At 44.2% G+C, this 23,034-nt stretch overlaps 3 protein-coding genes across 11 annotated transcripts in view; 2 read left to right on the top strand and 1 right to left on the bottom strand.

Annotated features, from left to right (window-relative positions):
* Positions 1-200: 200 nt before the first annotated feature.
* On the top strand, positions 201-12,752 carry zfat (zinc finger and AT hook domain containing; the record flags this gene model as incomplete). Its single annotated transcript, XM_080004833.1, has 25 exons — positions 201-219; positions 1,206-1,364; positions 1,485-1,628; positions 2,048-2,173; positions 2,292-2,408; positions 2,600-2,740; positions 2,829-2,902; positions 4,348-4,430; positions 4,526-4,600; positions 4,859-5,007; positions 5,092-5,183; positions 5,279-5,427; positions 5,725-6,066; positions 6,706-7,069; positions 7,174-7,300; positions 7,882-8,114; positions 8,811-8,892; positions 9,188-9,307; positions 10,158-10,331; positions 10,435-10,523; positions 10,926-11,064; positions 11,186-11,304; positions 11,688-11,784; positions 11,887-11,993; positions 12,079-12,752. The coding sequence occupies 25 exons, from the start codon at positions 201-203 to the stop codon at positions 12,271-12,273; spliced, it is 3,516 nt and encodes a 1,171-aa protein (XP_079860959.1). The 3' UTR covers positions 12,274-12,752.
* A 183-nt stretch (positions 12,753-12,935) lies between these two features.
* On the top strand, positions 12,936-16,320 carry rbfa (ribosome binding factor A). Its single transcript, XM_080005836.1, has 9 exons — positions 12,936-13,169; positions 13,860-13,890; positions 13,980-14,093; positions 14,203-14,244; positions 14,407-14,519; positions 14,851-14,935; positions 15,525-15,589; positions 15,739-15,904; positions 16,078-16,320. The coding sequence occupies exons 1-9, from the start codon at positions 12,997-12,999 to the stop codon at positions 16,288-16,290; spliced, it is 1,002 nt and encodes a 333-aa protein (XP_079861962.1). The 5' UTR covers positions 12,936-12,996; the 3' UTR covers positions 16,291-16,320.
* A 3,261-nt stretch (positions 16,321-19,581) lies between these two features.
* ubr5 (ubiquitin protein ligase E3 component n-recognin 5) overlaps positions 19,582-23,034 on the bottom strand; it is a 55,426-nt gene continuing 51,973 nt past the window's right edge. For 5 of the 9 annotated variants that reach the window (XM_080005888.1, XM_080005891.1, XM_080005893.1 and 2 more), the window contains exons 50-58: positions 22,834-22,964; positions 22,346-22,409; positions 21,960-22,141; positions 21,542-21,626; positions 21,265-21,420; positions 20,922-21,035; positions 20,681-20,825; positions 20,510-20,595; positions 19,582-20,337 (exon numbers count right to left, since the gene is read on the bottom strand). In XM_080005888.1, coding sequence (XP_079862014.1) covers positions 20,125-20,337; positions 20,510-20,595; positions 20,681-20,825; positions 20,922-21,035; positions 21,265-21,420; positions 21,542-21,626; positions 21,960-22,141; positions 22,346-22,409; positions 22,834-22,964 — 1,176 coding nt within the window. In that variant the 3' untranslated portion in view covers positions 19,582-20,124. Of the gene's footprint in view, positions 20,338-20,509; positions 20,596-20,680; positions 20,826-20,921; positions 21,036-21,264; positions 21,421-21,541; positions 21,627-21,959; positions 22,209-22,345; positions 22,410-22,833; positions 22,965-23,034 lie in introns of those variants that run through there. The other 4 variants (XM_080005889.1, XM_080005892.1, XM_080005895.1 and 1 more) reach the window with 2 other exon arrangements.

Here is a 23,034-nt window from a genome sequence, read left to right as displayed (position 1 = left end):
AGCCCACAAGGATGACCCGGCCATTTCCTGCTAATGGAAGCCCTGCCGTCGCAGATTCGACAGAAAAATCTTACAGGCAAAGTAAAAAATACGTACGCGGTCTTGACGGAGTTATCGTTTTTGTTTTTTTTGTTGCGGCATATTTTGATAGAGAAAAAAAAAAAAATCGAACCGTTTCTCTTAAATTTCACGGAGGTCACATGGAAGGGGAAAAAGCAGGTAGGAGTCTGGACGAGGTTTGGCCCGAATATGTTCGCTTGGTCTCCATGTTGCCTGCGCCAGACCATAACAAACACACGTGTGGCGGTGAAGTGCCGTGGCGTTTCAAAGCAGCAGATGACTGGTTGTTTTTTTTTTTTTTTATTATTATCATCAATGTATCCACCTTCTCTAGTCCAGTTTCTATTGTACACGAATTATCCGCTCAAATTGTGCCGTCTTCATGTCTGCGGCTGAAATGTCCTGAAATGTTCAGTCGGTTCAAGCCACCTCCAACCAGAAAGTCCGCTCTAGAGGAAAGTACTCGAGAGGAAACTTGCTTAAACGTGCTGTGGTACGTTTACAGTAAATGCGTATTCGTTTGCATTATTGCCCCTGGGAAATAAACCCATAAAATAAAAACAGTGTTAGTGGTTTGCTTCGATACACTTACTATCGGTTTGTATGGTTGTAATTTTCAAATTCAGTGAATGGAGGACAATATTGTTATAACAGTGTTGTTACATTGTAATATATTAATTATATCGTGTGTGGTGTTGTATGTATAACATTGATTAAACCATTTTGTTTTCCATATGTATATGTGCAAACTCGCTCAATTTCAACAGTGTGAATTATTGACACAGGTAATTATAAATTTTGAGGTTCATTGTATATTGCTAATTTATCGATATTTGTTTATCTATCTATATCTATCTAGCTGGCTGAAGTTATTTTTTTATATAAATAGATGCATATTTAGAGGAAATTATGGCCGTTAGCCCACCACTGCGGATCATAATAATGAATCCACCACATACTTATAAAAATAACGACCATGACAACAATAGAACATGTTATCAATAAAAACAAAAAGCCTGATCTCATAATGGAAGTCAGTCCGATCATTCATCTGAAATGTATTTTAGAAATCTCATTGAAGACATAACCTTTTTCCTTCCGCTCTTGATTCTGTTATTTGTCTCCACTTCCCTCCTCCTCTCCAGGTGGTTCCATGTTCATGTGTAGGCTTTGTAACCTCTTCTCTCCATGTCGGTCTCTGCTGCTGGCCCACTGCTCCCAGATCCACGCTCAGCATGAACCCCCTGATGACATCATTGTTCCTCTGCAGCCTCTTCCATCTGGACCTGAGGAGCCGCACGCTGGTACAACTACCACTACTACTATCAAGACTACAATATAAATGCTACTAGTCATAATAGTGCCAATAAAACGTATGATGTATCCTGTTAACTACTCTGTGTAACTCTCCTGTTGGCCTGCAGAGAGGCCGGCGAAGCGAAAACGTGGACGGCCTAAAGGCTCCACAAAAAAGAGTTGCTTCAACAGGCCGGAGGACGAGGCTGCCCCCCCTCCGGAAAAGAATGATGAGAAAGATGAGTGGAGGAGAGCGGAAGGAGAGCGACAAGGTAGGCCGTAGCCAAGGAGGGCTACTAAAAATAGCCCCTTTTGTGCTGAAGTGCATTGAAAACCTGTGATATTCCCCCTAGTATTGTTATTCAAATCTTAAAATAATAAAAAATAATCGTCATAATTGCTTTTACAACATAGATTATGCCAGGAAAATGAATCCAACATGGTTGGAAATAGACACTCTTAATAGTAGATGACAATAGTGTAATTAATAATATATATTCAGTAAAAAAGACTATATTTATTTTTGCGTTAAAGTCCTTGAAAATGAAAATATTGTGCTTAAAGTATTTGAAAGTCCTTGAATTTAATTTTGTAATGCCGGAATGAACCCTGAGGATACGCAGTATTGATGGACTGATCACTTTTTTTTACTATTGATGCCAATTCCAAAGACTCTGTTTTCTGGTCCCAGGGGCGACCCATAAGGGGGAATCGGGGCTGGAGTGTAAGAAGTGTCATCGCTCATTTAGCAACAGACGACAGATCCTCAAACACATCTGCCTGAAAGAGGAGGATGAAGACGAGGAGGAGAAGGACGGTAAGATGGTCATCTCTCGATGTTGGTTGAAACAACCTCTGATACTAACAATTTAGATAAAAGATGTATACTGGATGTGTATGTTACACTTTAAATCTTATTTCTCTCTCTGTTCTAGAGAGTGTCTGTTCATCAGGAAGCGTTGTGGGGTCTGGGGGTGTGAATGTTGGGAGTGGAGCAGATGCAAGCCCAAACAACCCAAACCAAATCAAACTGGGTTGGTTGCGAGCGAAGGGTAAGCAAAATAAGATCTCACATTATGAATCCCTAAAGTGAAATTAAGAAAAGACAAAAACCTTATATATTAACAAGTTCGGTGATTTTTCTTGCAGTGTAGCCACTTTGTTCGGGCGCCTCTCATCATGTTTCTTTAGATTTGTCAGTCTTTCAAATGTCTTTCTCCCCTGCCTTGCTTTCTGCTTCAAGATGTGGACGGGCTTCGGGTACAAAGAAGCAACAGGAACGGTCACATGGACCAAAGCCCCACGCACAGAGAAGGAGGACCGGCAGCTGGAATCAAAAAGTCGATCATCAATGTTGTCCTGACAGAACACGAAACGCTCCCAGGTCAGCCGGAGAATGTCGACCCCTTCAAACATTGACGATAGTTTCAACATGATCGATTCATTTTTGAAGATTATTTTAACCTTTCCAGGTGCCACAAAGATGGTTCCAGTCGAGGCAAGTCCCGCAGAAACGGACTCTGCAGCTGGACAGACTCAGCCTCAGGTAAAACGTGGGAATTCAGAAGAATCTATTTAGATTTATAAGATGTGTTCTGTTCTGTCTGATGCACGTTATCTGCGGCCTGGCCGGCCAGTTGGATTCATTGGTTTCACTGTTTCACGCCACACAGCTGCCTTGTAGGGCCCTTTTATTACTCAAAACTGATATGACCAGGTATTTGGACCATTCCGAGTGATTTGGGGGGTTGTGGAGGATGTTGAGATCACTGAAGTACATTTTTTAGGCAGATAGATCGATTATGATCACTAACCTGACACGCTCACTAACTTGATGCAGCAACTAAGATAGATAGATAGATAGATAGATAGATAGATAGATAGATAGATAGATAGAGAGATAAAGAGAGAGAGATACTTTATTCACTCTCATAGCAGCTCACATCATAATAGGCAATAATAATAAGGCAATAGAATAAAAATAGAAAAAATAACTGTGTGTGTGTGTGTGTGTGTGTGTGTGTGTGTGTGTGTGTGTGTGTGTGTGTGTGTGTGTGTGTGTGTGTGTGTGTGTGTGTACAAATATGTGTGTGTGTACATATATGTCTATATACAGTATAAATGTACAGTATATATATATATATATATATACACACACACAGTATATATATTCATTAAACTGTTTCATGTCTGTACATAAAGTAATCAAAGTTGGATCAGAAATATTATAGAATAAAATATGTATTACATCACAATTTCATTATTTTGTGTGTGTGTATGTATGTATGTATGTATGTATATTGTGTAACTGTATAACAATAAGAAATAACCAACAAACATCTGAACAACTTAATTATTTAGTGATATGATTCACAATTCAAGATTTAAGAGGTTTATTTGTCACATACATATACATACGTTCATACAAATTTGCAGTGAAATGTTAATGCAACGCACCCGGTGATAATGCACAATAGTTACTTAACCAAACATAATAGCTAACCTACCTGGATAACTAATTGAAACTAACTGATTCCTAAAACATAATGCAGTTAGTGAATAGTATATAATAATATTAATAAAATAAAATAAGACTCAAATAGGTAATACAGAGTTGGGGGTACAAAATAGAAGTGAAGGGAATAGAGTTATGTATATGGGATAGGCTATTATTTATATACAGATATGTGCAGTAAAGTGCATGTGAATAAAGTGAGGTAGTGTGTGTGGAGATATACAGTACAGTATACAACAGTACGAGACAGCAATACAGTAACACAGAACACAACAGCAATACAGCGCAGTATGCTGTTACCCAGAACAATGATACAGTATGCAGTACAGTATGCTACATACAGTACAGACTATGACTGTCATATATGCTATGACAGCTTTTTAGCTGACTTAATCATTGTCTATTTCTGTTAATGTCTGTATTAATCACAGGATTTATTTTTTGTGATAACAAACCTTTTCTTTAATCTTTTTCAGGACTCTGCAGCCTGCCAGTCTGAGACACACGGCTCTGCTGGCCACAACAACCCTGAGAACCACGACACAGATCCTGAGCCAAAGTACAGTAACACAACAGTTCTAATAGAAGTTGATCCTGCACTTTAATCCCACGGTGGAACCAAGATAGATACTTTTTTTCTTTTTTTATTCCTAGTACCAACCCTGCCTCCAAACAGACGGGCAACCGCAAAGGCTTCCAGGAATACTCCATTAAGCAAGTTGTCTCCAGGTACTACACACACACACACACACGCACGCACGCACACACACACACCACTGTATTCATCTGATTTTTATTTATTTTTTACCACATTTATATCTAGTAGAGCCCATTTTCTTTGTTGCTATGTTGATTTGCTGTTTGATATTATTAAACATTTTACTCCTAGTATGAATGAACCAAAACTCTACACGAATGTGTAGAATGACATGTCATCGCTACAACAATATTATTTAACTGGCAATTATAACGTTGTCCTCGTCCTAGTGTTCATCAGAGCCAGCTGAAGATCTTCACCTGCGAGTTCTGCAACAAAATCTTTAAGTTCAGGCACTCGCTGACCGCCCACCTCAGGACCCACACCCGGGAGAAACCTTTTCAGTGTCCACACTGCGACTACGCATCGGCCATCAAAGGTAAAACCAGGGTTTCGGTAAAGTCTGCAATGGAGGACAACCTACGGTACTGCAGACTCTGTATGTCGTGCTTTTCTCTTCCAGCGAACCTGAACGTGCACCTGAGGAAGCACACGGGGGAGAAGTTCAGCTGTCCACACTGTCCCTTCACCTGCCTCAGCCCCGGGCACCTCAAGGTGCGCTCACGTTAAGTGGTGGTGTTATGATCTGTGTTTTTAAAAGGGCAAGTTCGTAACATTTCACCCCGGTTTTGTTGCTCTGTGTCGTGCAGGTCCACATCCAGCGGGTCCATTTGAAGCTGAAGCAGCACTGTAGCTTCTGTCAAAAGAAGTACTCCGACCTGAAGAACCTCCTGAAGCACATGGAGGAACGGCACAACATGAAGGACCCCGTCGTCCAGCAGAGCTACCAGCAACTCAGGTCGTTAAGGCGGCTCAGTTTACGTTTAGATTTTGTCATTTTTACCTGTATCCTAAGTGGCTTTAACTAGTACATCTGTCAGTCACAGCTTTATTTTATTTTAATAAGACAAAATAGATACTGGTTGGGTTTAGAAAGTGGCTCAGAGGACATAAACTTAGGGAAGGGTAGAAGGAGATCGGAGTCCCGTGAGGTGAAAAATGACAGAGGAGTCCTGATGTATAGTAAAAAATAACCTATCTACTATTACATTCATCTCATCAATCATATTTTCTAAACAATCGAAATTATCTCCAGGCTGAAGACCCGTCAGGGCCAGAGGCAGCTTCTCTACCACTGTCCCACCTGCAACCGTCGCTTCAAGAACCACCTGGAGCGTGAGCGCCACCTGCTGGTGCATGGCCCCCAGCGGCCCTTCGCCTGCCTGCTCTGCGACTACGCCGCCACCAAGATGGCCGCCCTCTCCGCCCACGTCCGGAAGCACTTGTTCCTGTATGTGTGCTGCTGCTGTGGCGGCACATTCGTCAGCTCGCAGAGACTCAAGAGCCACCTGAAGGAACGGCACATGGACGAGGGCGACCAAGAGAAGGTCTTCGCCGACTGCGTCAACAGCAGCTTCTGCCTGATCGGAGAGGACGGGTGGACGGAAGACAAGGAGGAGGAGGACGAGGAGGGGAGAGAGCAGGAGGGGGGAAGGGAGCAGGAGGAGGGGAGAGAGCAGGAGGAGGGAAGGGAGCAGGAGGAGGGGAGAGAGCAGGAGGAGGGAAGGGAGCAGGAGGAGGGGAGAGAGCAGGAGGAGGGAAGGGAGCAGGAGGAGGGGAGAGAGCAGGAGGAGGGGAGAGAGCAGCAGGAGGAGGGGAGAGAGCAGCAGGAGGAGGGGAGAGAGCAGCAGGAGGAGGGGAGAGAGCAGCAGGAGGAGGGGAGAGAGCAGCAGGAGGAGGGGAGACAGCAGCAGCAGGAGGAGGGGAGACAGCAGCAGCAGGAGGAGGGGAGAGAGCAGCAGCAGGAGGAGGGGAGAGAGCAGCAGCAGGAGGAGGGGAGAGAGCAGCAGCAGGAGGAGGGGAGAGAGCAGCAGCAGGAGGAGGGGAGGGAGCAGCAGCAGGAGGAGGGGAGAGAGCAGCAGCAGGAGGAGGGGAGAGAGCAGCAGCAGGAGGAGGGGAGAGAGCAGCAGCAGGAGGAGGGGAGAGAGCAGCAGCAGGAGGAGGGGAGGGAGCAGGAGGAGGGGAGGGAGGAAGAGGGGGCGGTGTCGGGGAAGGCAGGGGAAGAAGACTGCGAAAGTGGAGCGGGAAAGAATGCTGACGGAGCAGGCAAAGAGTTGGGGAAGTGTCCCGCTTGGTCGGGCGGAGAGGATGACGGCGGAAGAGGCTCGTGCACGACGCCCAACGCCGGAAACACCGAAAATGGACCCGTTGAGAGCACACGCGCATCAGAAAGCTCATCACCAGAGAACACACCCACATCTGGAGAAAACACGACTACGGCGGTTCCATCCCAAAACACTGGTGAGAAAACGCCGGCGGCTTCGTCATCGGGTGTCGTCAAAGACACTCTCAAGTGTTTAGTGTCAAAAAACAGCTGCACGACCGATTTGGAAAGCAGCGTTGTTGCTCTGCGGAACGGCTCCAATCCACCTTCTAATGCAGTGAGTAAAAAAAAAACCCCAAAAAAACTCAACACCATGCTGACTATATTTTGATATATTTCATGTATTTCATGATATTGCGCTCCCTCCTCTTCTCCGTGAAGGAGTCGGAGGCCACGCCCCAGAACGCCTTCCAGAAAGTCGTGTCGTCGCTCACGAAAACTCCCCTCAACCTGGAGACTTTCCAGCGACTGCGAAAGATCTACGGAGACCTTGAGTGTCAGTACTGCGGTGAGTCTTTGAGATGCACTGACTTTATCTTTCGCGATCGTCCAGTGATTCTCAAACGGTGAACGCCCCCCAGTGGTGATGACTCTGTACTACATGCACTGAGAAATTGAGGGGGGAAAATTGAAGCTTTTCAACATTGGTAAGTTTAACTTGCTAACTATTTAACTATTAACCAGTATTATCCAAACAACAAAGAAAAATGGATTATTCTCAGATTATTCTCATTCAAAATTTAAGCAAAACATGGACAAAATAACAGTTGCTCAGCAGCCCCATTCTGATCTCAGGTCAGAAATACGTTGTAGTTCTAAGTTCTCGTTCATAGCTCTGACTTACCAGTGGTAGCTCGTGAGTTCTCAAAAATCAAACATTATAGCCTAACCTTAAAGGACAGTTATTTGTGTGAAAGAATGTGAGAGAAAGAGAGGGAAGACTGAAATGTACTTGCGTTTCACTTGCATAAATATTTTTATATTGGCGATCATTCTTTTCCAAAAGTTTGAGAACCAGTGCTATAGTCTGATGAACTGGTTCAATCCAGGGAAAAATAAGTTTTCGACTCTTTTCCTCCCACTCCACAGGGAAACTCTTCTGGTACCAAGTCCACTACAACCTTCACGTGCGCACGCACACCAAGGAGCACGTCCATTACTGTTCAGAGTGCGACTATTCCTCCATCACCAAGAGCTGTTTGAAGCGGCACCTGGTCCAGAAGCACAGCGGGCTGCTGCTGGCCTGCCCCAGTCCAGGTTGCAGCTACACCACACCCGATAAATACAAACTTCAATCCCACCTGAGGACGCACCAGGAACAGGTAATCAATAATCAATAATGTTGGCCTTCGTCATCCTTTCCGATGACACCATAGAAAGAGATCACAACCTCCTGTTAAAGCAAAAACTAATATTTAATGGTACGTGTAGATTTTTGGGAGATCTTTCAAATATTTTTTTACCAGAAAACAGATTTTTAAAAATATTAAACATTATTTATAGAGTTCAAAAGTTTCACATTTATTTATTTTTGTTAAAAATGTATTGTATTTAATATGAAGTTGTGACTATAATAGTTTTACCAGCTTGAAGTGTGAAGCCAGCTGTCTGACGGCCTCTGGTGGCTGAGTTTACAACAAGTTTCTCTCACCACAATAGTAACTTTGATAACACATTAATATCTCTCAGAATTTTTGTTTTTCATCCAATGGTGTTATTTGTATATATTTTAAGGAATTAGCATATAGGCATATAAGATTGTGTTGTTTTTGTGATATATAAAAGAACCGGGCCGGTAACTTATTTTTGTATCTAATTGTTAAAAGCAACAAGGCAGCAAAGACACCCACTTTTATCATTTTAGTAAATATATCATGTTTGAAATGTTACAAGACTTGTACTGAAGAATGGAAAAAGTCTCCCACTTTCGTTTTTTTTATTAGAGATTGTAAAGATGCTCATCCTGAGGGATGTGAGCCCTTTATGTTTTGGTTTTTTTTCCAAACTTTTGTTTACAGGGGAAGAGTGCAGCCTGTCCCATCTGCCACCAGAACTACTCAGAGTACAGACTGAAGCACCACATTAAAAACTCTCACCCTGGTAAGAGAACTTATTGACTTCATCACACACTGTTATGATAACAAACAAATAATCGTCAATTTCAATCAATTTCTAGCACTTCAGTTTACACACCTTCGTTTTAGACTTTGGTTTATTGTGTGTGTGTGTGTGTGTCTGTGTGTGTGTGTGTGTGTGTGTGTGTGTGTGTGTGTGTGTGTGTGTGTGTGTGTGTGTGTGTGTGTGTGTGTGTGTGTGTGTGTGTGTGTGTGTGTGTGTGTGTGTGTGTGTGTGTGTGTGTGTGTGCGTGTGTGTGCGCGTGCGTGTGTGCGATCAGACAGTGCAGTGCTGCTGGGTAAAGGGTTGATGGTGAAGCGAGCTGAGAAGTGTCCTTACTGCGACTCCTACTTCCTGAAGAACAGCAGTGACCTTCAGCAACACATCTGGGCACACCAAGGTGTCTAAACACATACACACACAGACACAAAATCCTGTGCAGATCAATTTTTTGTTTTAATGTTTGTATATTTTTGGGGTTTGCCATAAATTCATAAAACGTATGAATTCCCTGAAAAGTAGACCCCTAGTCATGCTCGATGGTAATTAGATATTAATATTCACCTTCTTTTAGTGGTATTGTGTCATTATGAAATAAAGAAACCGCCCTATCATGATGCCCAATTATGTAGCCTAAATTAACATTTAAAAGAATAAATGACCCAAAGATATCAGGTTAGTCTGGTATTTACTTTCAATTCAAGATTCAAATGCTCAATTATAGCTATACAAACAATGTGCTGCATAATGCTCCAAAGACTGTTTGGCAAGCATATTAAAAAAATAAAGTAAAATCTAGAGAATCTATGGATGTATACATCTGATTTATTAAAAAACAAAACAAAAAATGAATTACCATATAGTTCAATGCAATGCAACTCAGTTGGATTCTTTGACGTGAGTTTTGAATTTAGAGTTAGGGGTTAGGGTTGGGGTTAGGTAAGTGGATTTCATGTAAGATTATCATCCTAACACATTCTTCTACTTTCCCAAGCTCCACTCACTGTTTCAAACAAAAAGACTTTTGTTGGAAGTTGGAAAAAGTCGATTTTTATTTTTTTAAATCAAAGAAGCCGCTAAATGAATGCTACATCACTGGCGGTTTTGATTGTTTCGCATCACGTGCGTCTGGCCCCCGAAGGAACTTTCTTCCCGAAAAATGGCCTCGCCTTGTCCCCTACTTTGCCGATTTCCCCCTCAAACAAACTCGGAGAGCCTTCCCGACTGGTTTTTCCTCGACTTTTCCTCAGGCTTGAAGCCGTACCACTGCACCGTGTGCGACTACGCCGGGCGCAGCAAGAGCAACCTCAAGGCGCACATGAACCGCCACAGCACGGAGCGCAGCCACCTCTGCGACCTGTGCGGAAAGAAGTTCAAATCCAAAGTCACGCTCAAGTGCCACCGACTCAGCCACACCAGCGAGGGTGAGAGCCAGAGAACCACGCCCTCGTCGAGGTCATTGTTCCAGAGAATCCGTTGAGATTAAAGACTGATGATGATGATGATGATGATGATGTTTCTTTCAAGGGAAACAGTTTCAGTGTTCAGAGTGCGACTACACCTCCGTGTATAAACCTGCTCTGCTCAGACACATGGAGCAGCACGCCGACTTTAAGGTGAGAAAACTCACACACACACAGTTATTTATCTTTCGTTTCACAGCATATCACAGTGAATAATTTATTAAGTGGCCCTGGTGCCATGGGTAGCAGTCACAGACTGTGCCGCATAGAGATAAGCACATGTTTGCTATAGTCTTTTTTTTACTTGCACTTTACCACTTTAATGTGAATGGTGTTGGAGTGAGTGGTTACGCTGTACAGTACAGTATCAAATGTATGAAACAAATCCAACAAAAGCGCTTATTTTCCCCTCCTCAACGACATCCACCGATATCACCGTCGGAGTCACTGATTCTTGTGATTGATGTGGGCGATCGATCGATCGTTGAAGGAAACGACGCAAACCGACCTGCGACTGCCAAAATGTGTGCGTTGTGTGTGTTTGTACTTGCGTAGCCGTTCCGCTGCGCCCACTGCCACTACTCGTGCAACATCGCCGGCCCCCTGAAGAGACACTACCGCAGGAAGCACCCGGAGCAGGAATACCAGAACGCCGGACCCAGGCTCCCCAAAGCGGACACTCTGGAGGAGCAAGGTGCGGCCAGCTAGCTTCAATTTTCAAATAACTTTATGAATTTTTTTATCTGCAGTACGTCGGAGCTGTCGGATCATTAAAGTCGAGTCCTCAATTCCGGTGTGTTTCCTGCTTCTTCTAGGAGGAATGAAGTGTCCTGTGTGTGAGTTTGTTTACGGCACCAAATGGGAGCTGAACCGCCACCTCAAGAACAAACACAACCTGAAGCTGATGGAGGGAGACCTCCATCACACCTGGGAGGTATATACACACACACGCACGCACGCACGCACGCATGCACACACACTTCAGATACTCAGACGACAACAATACATATCAGACAGATACAGATCACCAAAACACTAAAGTCACTGCACCCTTTAATACCGTGTTGGTGTTTAGTCTGCGTATATTCTCAATTTAAATGTCATATGTTGAGTCATTAAAACAAAAAAAAACGTTACTAGTAAACACCTCAAATCACTCCTATTCCTGCTTCCTGAATTCCCCCAGGATTAATGAAGTGTTTTGTTTTTTTTAATCTCTTACAGTACCTTAGCAAAGTGACGCTATTTTAAAGATTTGGAGAGGGCTTATTTGGCAACAGCCAGCTATGGTACATGTATGTGTATCTATAAATTTAGGTGATGGAGACGGTGGAGGAGCAGTACGTGTCTGTGGAGAAAGAAGAGCAACAGACGGAGGCAGCTGTAGCAGCCCTGCAGGAAAACAACAACAGTGGTAAACAAACAAACGTTCTAACTGTATCTACAGTATATGCGTTCGTATGGTGCATGAAGTATTGTACTCTGTCCATATGTTTGCGTGTGTTTACGTGTGCAGGGGAAGTGAATATTCTCCAGCAGATCATCGAGCTCAGCTCAGAGAACCCCGACGCCGTGGCCTCCGTGGTTACCATGACGCCTGGCACTGTCACAGTGGTAGAGCAGGTAAAAGTGTGGAAATATTGTGGTGTTTCGGAATAGAGTGGTTGGGTGCGCTAATCTGCTCCACCCGGATGCACCGTGCCTGTAGGTGTCTGGCGAGCACCAGGCGGGTGACTGCACAGAGCAGGTGATGGTGGTGGACGGGGAGGAGGGCCAGAGCGGAGACCAGCTGATGGTGGTGGAGGAGACGGAGGGACTGGAGGCGCTGGCGGTCTTCACCCAGGGGGAGAGCACGCACCACTACATTGTCTATGTCCAGGAACAGACGGTGGAAATCAACTAATTATCTCCATTAGAATTCCCGAGAACTTAAAAAAACCCTCTTACGGTCACAAGCGATTATTATTGAACTTTTTTTTCCCCAAAGTCTTGCAATTGCACTCCATAAAACTCTCTTTTTCTACGCCTGCAGACATGAAGGTATTGATATAATAAATCATGGAGATATTTGTGCCCCAAATGGTTCAGCTCTGGGGCGTTGACATCAGGTGGAGGTAGCACTTGGAACAAGAAATGCTATTGGTCTGATATTGGGTCTGAAACCATAACTGAGAGAAGTTTAATTTATTATCAGGGGGAAAAAATCAACACAGTGTTGCAAAAGTCAAGAAAATCAACACATGATGTTAAAATCTTTTTTTTGTATGATTTTTGTAAGCAGACGCCTCTGTGTCATACAGGAAACAGTCTGGACTATAAAATAATGTGTGCAACAAATTGTATCATCTAATATATATTTTTTTTTAATAAAAAAACAAATGCAATCTGAAATCCGAGACGCACTGAATGACGTTTGAGAATTATTTCCGAATGAACGTTCTATTTGAAGAACATAAACGTCGTGGCGGATCGGTGTCGTTTTCCCCGCCACGTGCAGCTCGCACTCCTGTGCAGCAGGTGGCAGTGCCGTGACGTCATGCCCGTGTTTCACTAAGCACGGAGGGTCGTGACGAGACGAAACCGATTCCTCCGTTGACCTCAACGCGTGTGAGGAGACTCTGAGGCCATGATTCCTCGGGTTGGACTGAGGCTACATCTGCCGGCGAGGCGGCAGTGTCTGAGTGTTGCGGTAGGACGGCGGGGCGATGTGGGGGCGGAGGGGCAAGCACGTCGGACCCTGCGCACGGCGCCGGTCCTCGGAGCCAAAAACCCGATGAAGAAGCTCCTCAACAAGTCCAAGTAGGTGCTACTCTGCGTTGCTAGGGACGCGAACATCCGCAACTCCCAAGTCGGGAAGTCGGGCATTAGGGTGTACGTGTTTTCAACAACCCCCATCCAAGGAGATCTCCGTTAACGGCGTGCGCCGCCTTCTTGTTGCGACGTCACTCCCTGCCCCTCGCCCCGGAGCGATCTGCCCCCCCCCCCCCCCCCCAAAAAAAAATTCGATTCCGGATCGAAGTGGCTGTTCCGCGTAGAAGGTCTATGGTTTTCCGAGTATGGGACGTCAATGGAATGCAGCATATTGCTCTCTTCTGTTTATCGTTGATTGTGTTCGTTGGTTTTATTGCAACACACACACACACAAAAAAAAATCAAACAAATAAACGAGATAAACATGTTTAAAGACTCTAGAGGTCTCATTTTATTTATATATATATATATATATATATATATATATATATATATATATATATATATATATATATTTTGCAACACATTATAAAACCAACTTAATAAAAGTAAATGAAAACATTCGACTCCATTGCCATGACAGTCGAATCGCATGTTTTCAATTGATATTGAAATCGAGGAGTCCTGACCACGTCCATCACATCAGAAAGGATGGATGCCAAATGACTTAACATAGGGACAGCAGAGCGGCCGCTTGCTTGTTAAACTAGCCCAAACACGCTGTGCTTTATTTGACAGGAGGAAGATTTGGTACGAGACTCCGATGCAGGTGAGTTACGACACGCTGGGGTCAAATGGACGTTTCGGTTGGGGTGTGAATGGGCGTTTTGTATTGAAAGGTTTCTGTATCCCGTCTAGACGCCGCCCGCTCTGAGGCCAGCCAGGAGGCACGACCAGGAGGACAGCCACCGCTGCAAAGTCCTGAATTCTCTTCTCCTTAAAGCTGTGCGCGATCTCCTCGCGTCATCGCAGGTAGGTTTTAAAAGGACTCTGTCCGGTAAAATAACACATTTGTTCAAACGCGCTGTCATTATTCGTCTAACGATACGCTGCTATTCTCCTTTTTTTTGTTTGTGTTTAGCTGAGCCATGACCTTCAGAACTTCAACCCTGAAATTTCTAAGGTAAACAAGGCAAAGTTTTAGTCTTTGTTTTAGGTTTAGGTTTGCTGGGGTTTTTTTTTTTTGTCAGATTTTGCTTTTTATTCGTGTCGCCTGGATGTTTTTAAGTTCCTTCCGTCCGTCTTGTCCTGCTTGTTGCTTTCTTTCGGCGCCTTCATGTCGTAGGTTGCTCTGGCACGAGACTTCTCCTGTTGTCGTGTTTTCTGGAAGAGCAGCGGAGACTCGGAGAGAGACGAGCTGATTCAGAAAGCCCTGGACAAAAACAGCCCCAGCATCAGGTCCGAGTCTAGCAAATGATCACCTCAAATTTCCCTGCCACTGCGGCAGTTCCGCCTCCGAAAACGCCAGCCGGGTGAAAGGGAAATGATGTCTTTTCGAAAATGTGCAGAGCAAGGCTAAATCGGGAGCTTTCGCCTGGAACGACTTGCTCTGCCCGTATTCTCCATAAACCTGATGCATCTCTCGCAGTTTGGACTTGTAGTCTTCCAAGTTAAATCAAGGGATTGAAGGAGTTGTGTATTCAAGCAGTTCATTATATTATAATACATTATGTTATAAAAGCAAAAGTGAAGATCTTTGTATATGTGTGTCATGCGTGGATCTGTGCAGGTACCTGATCATGTCGCAGCAGATTATGGGCGGAGTTCCTCCTCTCGTGTTCCTCAGGGACAAGCAGCACGCCGCCATCGTCGAGGTTCACAATCTGTTTGTAATGTGCAAAATAACCAGTGGGGGGGGGGGAAGTGTAATGTGAACGTGTTGTCTCCAGGGAATTATTGTTCAGTAATAAATACATACGACATAAAGTCACACGTGTGAAAATATATACATGAATCTAGTGCTGTAGTGGACGAAACAATTAGTTTGACCGATCGCACCTTGGTCTGGAAGATGGAGGAATAGAGCTAAACTAATACATAGAAAAATACATCTGTAGATAACTAACTGTAGTAGAAAATGAAAAAGGGGATTCATAAATAAACGTCGATTTATAAAAAATCTTTTTACCGAGATGTATTTCTGTGTATGTTTTCACATTTCCATGTTTTCCTGTTTTTTTTTGTTGTTTTTTTTAAAATCATATTTATTTGGCGTCTTTTGAGGTTATTTATTAATGTGCATATCACGGTAGAGGGCAGGTAGGCAGAGGGTTTCGGATATCACGCTAATTTTAAACTATTTACTGTAAATTATTCCATTGGGTACATATCAGCACTTTTGTACAATGTGTGTCCGGCAGACAGACTGTTTCCCTCTTAGTTGTTTTGTTCGTCTCCGTACAGGTTGATAGGCTGCTGCGTCAGGCAGATTTTGGTCCTGAACCACCAGACGACGTCTTTGACAACAGGTACAAACGTGAATAATTACACCGTCGGTGAGATCCAGTTATTCACATCGATGTATATTGAGAATTGGTCTCTCGTAATGACAAGATGTTGAGCCTTGTAGGCAGAACCGCCGTCACGAGATAAATGTTTCCCTTCTCACCCAATTCAGGCTTCATGTGGCAGCTGGCGACACAGGGTCAGGTCCAGATTTGGGTTCCGTCCACCCAGCTTTGTTTGGCGTGAACCACGATGCCTTGAACCGGCAGATAGCCGACTGGCGGCAGCAGTCCAAGAAGGATGTTCTCAGTCCCGGCCCGGCCCCTGAACTCACCCAGGTAGAACTTGCACGGAGCCACTACCTCAAAGAGGCACAGGCCATTAAACCAGAAGTGCTGGTATAATGGTTGCACAGAGCAACACCTTACATTTGGACGCCTCACAAATAATGTGTGACTGGTATGATGAATTCAGCCGTGGTATAATAACAGTCATTGTGTCTTGTCGCCAGGAGCAGCAGAGCGTACTTGAAGAATACCGGAAACAACAGATCATCAAGAAAAAGAAGAAAAAGGCAGCGCGGCCAGTGGACGACGCCATCACACCCCGGGAGTTTGTTCTGGCCCAGGGACCTAAAACAGAGGAACCGGGGGAAGGAAGCAGCTTTAACCAAGAAGAGGCTCAGCTGCAGGAGCTGAGCGCACTGGAGGAACGGACACTGTGATGTTACATTAAAGAATTTATTTTACACGGGGTTTGCGTGTGGGTGAATTTGTGTGAAGTTATATTAATTGGACATACCACTGGCTTCCAGTTACATCTAGAGTAGACTTTAAGGTCCTTCTCCTCATATATAAAGCTCTAAATGGGCAAGGACCAGAATACATCACCAACTCCCTTACTAACTACGTGCCCCCAAGAGGGCTGCGATCATCTACTGCTGGCCTGTTAGAAGCATCGAGTAATACACAGAAGAGAATCGGGAGTGCAGCCTTCCAAACTTATGCCCCAAAGCTTTGGAATGCACTACCTATAGATTTTAGGAAAGCCGGCTCGTTTGCCATCTTTAAAAGAAAACTAAAAACGCATCTATTCACTCTGGCGTACAACTAGAGCTCTCCTGCACTGCTACGTCCACTGCACTGCTACTTCCTACCGGCCGTACCGACTGTTTTACTGCTGTACCTACTGTACCTAGTAGGCCTACCTAGACTTTTATTGTTTTATCAGCACTTTGTAACTCTACGGTTCTCTAGTTGTTTTTCCCAAACGTGTGTCATCACCTTGTGTCGCAGCTGTGGAGAGACAGGGCCGAGGTCAGCTGACACTCCAATGAAGGAGACACGGACTGAGGGACGGTTTGTTGTTTTAAAATTGTATGTATAGGCCACAAATCTTTAGGCGTCGAAATCAGTAGACGAGAAACTGTAAATTAGGAACTGTGCTTGGGCTTGTTTTGAATCTTCTGATTCTTATGGTTAATGGCTTTAGTTTTAATCTTTTGTTCTCTGATTAATGTTTTTGAGTTTCATTGTTGGTTAAATCTTTCACTCTCTAATGCGCCGTTGTACAGCACTTTGAGTTGCATTTAATGTTGGAAAGGTGCGACAGAAATAAACGTTTACTTACTTACTATAAGCATTAAAGGCAGCTTGTCTGTGGGCTTATTGGCAGCAATAAGGAAGGATCCAGCAGATTCAAACGTCTGAGCAATTCTATTCTATATATTTTTATCTTATTCTATAAGTATTCAACTTACTGTATTACGTTTTAGGAGTCAGTAAGTCGGTCTATTAGAAAGGAATTCTTTACTTTTATTTCTTTTTTTCCTAGGACATATTGTGTGCTATCACCGGGTGCGTTGCATTACATTTCACTGCACTGTATGAAAGTATGTATATGTATGTGACAAATAAAAAATGTTGAAAGCCAGATCCAAAGCATCGAGTCGCCGATTCCGTCACACACACGTCGCGGGTTGTCAAAACGAGTGCCCCGTGTGAGGCTCGAACTCACGACCTTCAGATTATGAGACTGACGCGCTGCCTACTGCGCCAACGAGGCTACGGAAATCCACGGCGTTGCACGGCGCTAGATGGGGCTGATGCAGCTCTACCCGCTGAATAAACGACACGGGTTGTGTCTGGACAGGTTGGATGGTAGGAATTGTGCTATATTTACAATGTGTTTCAATCAAATGTATAAAACCCCGCTTTCGTAACGTGGCTGTTTACTGTCTCCATGGCAACAGATGCCGGTTTAGTAGAGCCAACGATAGCTTAGCGTAATCTACAAATTAACAGTGAGCAATAAAGTGACAATAGACAACTAACAACAGCCAGACGATCAAAGGCCTGGACCCAGGTGCTCACTGTCCCACGGTACAACAGTCGACGGAGCCCAACTGAACAACGCAACCCCTCTAACTGCGGCGCAGTTCCACACAGACATTACAACGACGTGAGTGAGGGTGCGAAGAACAAATAAACACAGTAACACTCACCGTGCCACCCTGACATCCGATAATGAATGCGCGCTACTCATCGCCGATCGCTAAAAAAAAAACCCAAAACAAACAAACACAGCAAATACACTGCGTGCTCTCGCTTTGCAATACGGAAATGACGTCGCAATTAAACACAAGCGTGCGAACGTGCGCATGTATGTGTGCGTGTGTGGTGTATGGAAGTGTGAACGGGAACCCTCTCGTGATGCATCCTTTCCGTTGAGGATCGTTCCTACCGGTCCTGTTGTTGTGCCACTGACTCCATCCTCAGTCCTCGGCCCCTTGAGCTGCTTGGATTTGGGACGCTCAGAAAGCTCTTCGCCTTGACGTGCAAATGTTCCTTCCTTAGGCAGAATCTGGACATGAGGGTGATCGGAGCTGACATCATAACATGGCTGAGAAAACATTGCGTGGAAGCGATGGGACCTCGTGTTTATTTCACAATATTCAAACGTATATTCAGTTATTTCAACAAAGTATCGTATATGCTGGACCAAAATTACACAGTGCAATGCACAACCGTTTCACCATTAGACGTGGATTGAGTTGAAATGATCCATTAAAAGATTTTCCATTTACCAATTTGGGGCCCTACCCTACACATCCCCCACTCCAAAGTCAGCCTCTACTTTCTCCATCCAGGGAATTGAATAGGTAGTTTACCAGCTATTTCAATAAAATGACAGAAAAATGTGTCCGCTTCCCCTGTTTAGCTTTGGCATGAGTGCCATTTGTATAGGCTGCTGAATAGATCAGTGAATTAGATCATTAATTCAGCCGTAAAATTGAAATCAACGGCCAAAGCCTGACTGGATGTTTCAAAGGGGCTGCATGTCGACTTGATTTTGTCCTGCTAATTTCTTAAACTCCTTTACCGTTTCACATTCTATAGTTTCCTCCGGAACAAAAAAACGGCATACAGCTGGTTCGATGCTGCGACAAATGTACCTATTGTAAGTCGCTTTGGACAAACGCGTAACGAAACATTCATCGCCTTAAGAAACTACTCTGTGATCATACAGAAGCATTACATTAAGGTGTAATTGCATTGACCTAAAACAAAATGTTTCTCACTATTTTGAAACAATAGGCACAACTTTGGAGGTTTCCCCATTACTATGAGATACTAGGACAAAATATTCAGGTTTTTGGATTTCCTTTACGTCATAAATTCTCATTATCAGTCAATATATCGTGAGCCATTATGTTGCATTATTAAGTCAAAACTTCAAGAACGTTTCTTGTTCTGAGGTACCAAGTATTAATTATGTGAAAAAGTTTCATTTAATAATGACAAAAAACTCTGTGAAAGTTTTTTTTTCTTTTTTTTTTTTAAACAAGTGGTGGAAACAGGCTTCCATAGGTAACCCGCCTTCTCTCACACTCTGTAGTACCAATTTAATATCCTTACCGCAATACAGTAATGCATAAATCATTCTTTTTATGTACAAACATGACTATGCATTTTCAAATGCTAAAAGACATAATTGTGATGAAATGAAGGCCAAATAATTTGCATCCAAGTTTATTTTTGAAATTCCCTACTCCCCCTATACAAGAAAAAATGACTTTCTACAAAGGCAGTAGTGAACTGTCATTGATAGTAAGTATTCTTTTCAGGGCAGGAAAAAAAATTATAATCACAGTGTGTCTTCTTTTCTTTTAAATACTTCTACTGCTGTCATCTTTGGCTGGGTTTGGCCAACAGTTTACTGCCGAGCCAAATTCTTGGGAAGTAAAGGTCGAAGCCAAAATAGCCGAGCTGTGGGCTTTACGTCTTTACAATGCCAATGCAGGAATGTACTGGACTGTATACCTCTTTATGAACACAAAGGAAAAAAAAATAAAAAGAACAAGCCGTCTGTGTTCACAACACAAACAAATATTACCGCCAGGGGAGATAGTGACAGTTTGTTGAACTTCATAAAATTGTATAGACAAAAAATAAATCTACAAAAATGGAGCTAGGTAAATATTACACAACGGTAAACAGGTTTTTTTGTTTTTTTTGTTTGTATTTTTTTTGATTTTGCACTTTCTTCTGTCGCACCTCTAAACAAAACCAAAATTCTTGGTCTTAATGGCTAGCAGGAGTTTCTGTTTGAGGATCTGTTTGGAAGAATAGAGTGGCACGTAGAGTCGGGAGATGCAGGTGTTGGCCGTGGGCAGGTGCTGGTCGTCCGGAGGGCGGATGGTGATGGAGGGCATCGGTTGGAAGCCCTCCTCGCTGGCTGGAAGAGACGGGCTGGAGGTCCAGAAGTACACCTGAAGGAGGAAAATGAGATATGTGGAAGAAGTCTAATTCATTCAAAAGTAAGGCAGGAGGGATCAGCCGCTATTTGATGAGTCTTGAGTCTGGGTCCGACCGTAATATATGTCGGACAGTCGATCGACTCAATTTCTTTGCCCCTGTTGACAAAATGAATTTGCTCCTCACCAGATCCTGCCTCTCAGTCATGCTCATCTTCTCGACGATGGACCAGAACCACCGTTTGAACTGCAACAGCTTGTCGGCATTCTCTCCTGTCGGGTGGAGAAGCACGGTTAAAAAAGCAACTGGCCAGCCATAAAGGGAGGAGGAGGGAGTGCGGATCCGGCAGCAGCGTACCAGACTCATCGTTGAAGGAGGTGAAGCTGATGAGCATCTGCACGTTGACCTCTCCGCAGCCGTTGACCAGCAGCCTGAAGTCCTCTGCGGTCAGGTCCTCCAGGGAGTTCTTTGGAAGCACGTCCAGCAGACCCTTCCTCATGGCCTGGGACGGACGGAGAGACAAAACTACACGTTTAACTTGTTCCAATAGCGCAGGAAGGGTAACGGCAGAACACACCGTGACGTGGGTGTTACTCACGTGGAGAGGCTGCTCGGCCACCACCAGCATCCTGTGCTCTGCGTACTTCCTGACGTACTCGTAAACGTTGAGAGGAGTCACGGGCATGTTGACGCCGCCGGAGAGCAGCTCCACCTGTCAGAGCCGCAGAGAGCGCAGGACAGCACGCTAAGTTAATCTAGAACGATTTGTATGCACGTTTGAGTGGTTATATACGGTGCATGCCGTCAGGTGGCATCATAAAATAAAAGCTTATTAAATGATTTCAGCTCATTTTTCCCCACAGGAATGGTCACCCTGTTAGGAGCTGGTGAAATATACATGGAGACATTATGCCAATGAGTCAAAACAAGCAGTCCATCACCTGTCCTGCCCCTTCCTCTTTGCACAGGTCAATGGCAAAGGCCAGGTCCATGGCCGCAAAAACAGCGTCCGCCTCCCCGGCCTGAGAATGACGGATAAGCTGCCGCAAGCTCTCGTACATCACCGGGTCGAAGAACGCAAAGTCATGCCAGTTCACCTTGAGTCATGAACATCGACACAGAATGAGAATGACGGTCAGCACGCGAGCGGAGGCCATTTTCAAAAAGCTGCAGCGGCGGCGAGAAAGGTTGGAGTGGGAATAAGAGCTTTGGCTTTACCTTCCTACCGAGCAGCACCTTGATGACATGCCTGTTCAGTGTGATGGGGCAGAGCTCGTTCTGCAGCAGACACAGCCCCAGTATTCTGCATGGGAAAATCATAATAAATGTCAGCATCCAAGTCATAAAGGAGAAGAAGCTTCAAGTAGAGTTCTGCATGTCTTTCTACAATTTTTTTTTTTTTTTTTTTAATTTTTTTTTTTTACAGTGATCAACAATATAATTAAAAAAAAATTGTCCTGTCCAGTGCATGGTATCGCGTCAACTTTGGTCACTTCTCTCCTGTGTTGTAATGCGTAATGTCGATCAGTCATGTAGTGTGAAACCCAAAGACTGCAAGATTCCCGATGACAAGACAGAGAGTTGTGTAGCGTGAACAATACAGCGACGGTAAGACTGAGCGTGCCCGGGGCATTACCTGCCGATGTTGCGGAAGCAGTTGAGCCTGGCCTCTGTGTTTTTGCCAGGCCGCGGGGAGTAGAACCCTCGCTTGCCAGGCTGGTAGAACAGAGGGGCGTTGTCGTCCCCGTCGTCTCCGTCGTCCAGCTCCATGTCCACCACACTGCGGGTCGTACCGAGACGCTTACGGTTCTCCTGCTGCTGAGGGCGAGGAGCAGGGGCGAGGAGGGGTGTAAGTGCTGATGTTCAACTTGGGTGTGAACGAGCACTGGTGTGGTTTTACGGTAATGGAAAAATTGTCCACTGATGTCAGTTGTGCAGTTTAAACAGGCAATTATTGCTACTATGTTTGAAAAATGATTCCATAAGCAGTTTCTGTAAGGAAGGCAAATTAATTTGACTTACTTGTGCTTTCTCTGGAGTTTCCAGGACCAGTCCAAGGTCCAATATACTGTCAGCACCATTTTCCCTGAGGGCGAAAAGATTGAGATTCAACTCACAAAGACTCAGATTTACTGCACCGTGGAAGAAATAAAAAATAATGAAATCTGCACGTCTACGAGCCTTCATATTAAAAATAAACAAGAAATGGAATCTGAAGGACATGTTACTTTGTAATGTTCAACATTATTACTAAGCAATTTTACATAATTTACAAGAAGTTTGGCATGTGCCAACAGTACATGCTTACTTCTTGTACTTGCTCAACCAAGAAGAATGATTACAAGGTCAGGGGAAAAATAAAAATAAAAAGAGTAGTACTTAAATCAAGCGGTATACACTGAACAAAGTATAACCAAATATGGAAAAGAAAAAAGGATTATAAAATGTCAGAAATATTGAGAGACGGGACCGTGAAAATAAAATTAAACGGTGGCAGTCGGGCACCGCACCTTCCGTGTGCGATGAGAAGCTCCATGGCATCATCCACCCGGGCTCTGAGGGAGTCCTCGCTGGCCAGGAGCAGCAGCAGCTGGGCCGGGGAGAGCTCCAGCAGCATGCCAGTGATCTTACTGGCAAAGGCCTGTGGAGAGAGAGGCAGTGCTAGTCGCATTCTATAGATCACTTGCAGTACACAACTGTTTCGATATTTA

This window comes from Zeus faber, assembly GCF_960531495.2.
Source record: "Zeus faber genome assembly, chromosome: 8".
Classification (NCBI taxonomy): domain Eukaryota; kingdom Metazoa; phylum Chordata; class Actinopteri; order Zeiformes; family Zeidae; genus Zeus; species Zeus faber.
The sequence above is the reverse complement of the archived record's forward strand: the minus strand, read 5'-3'. Positions and strand labels throughout refer to the sequence as shown.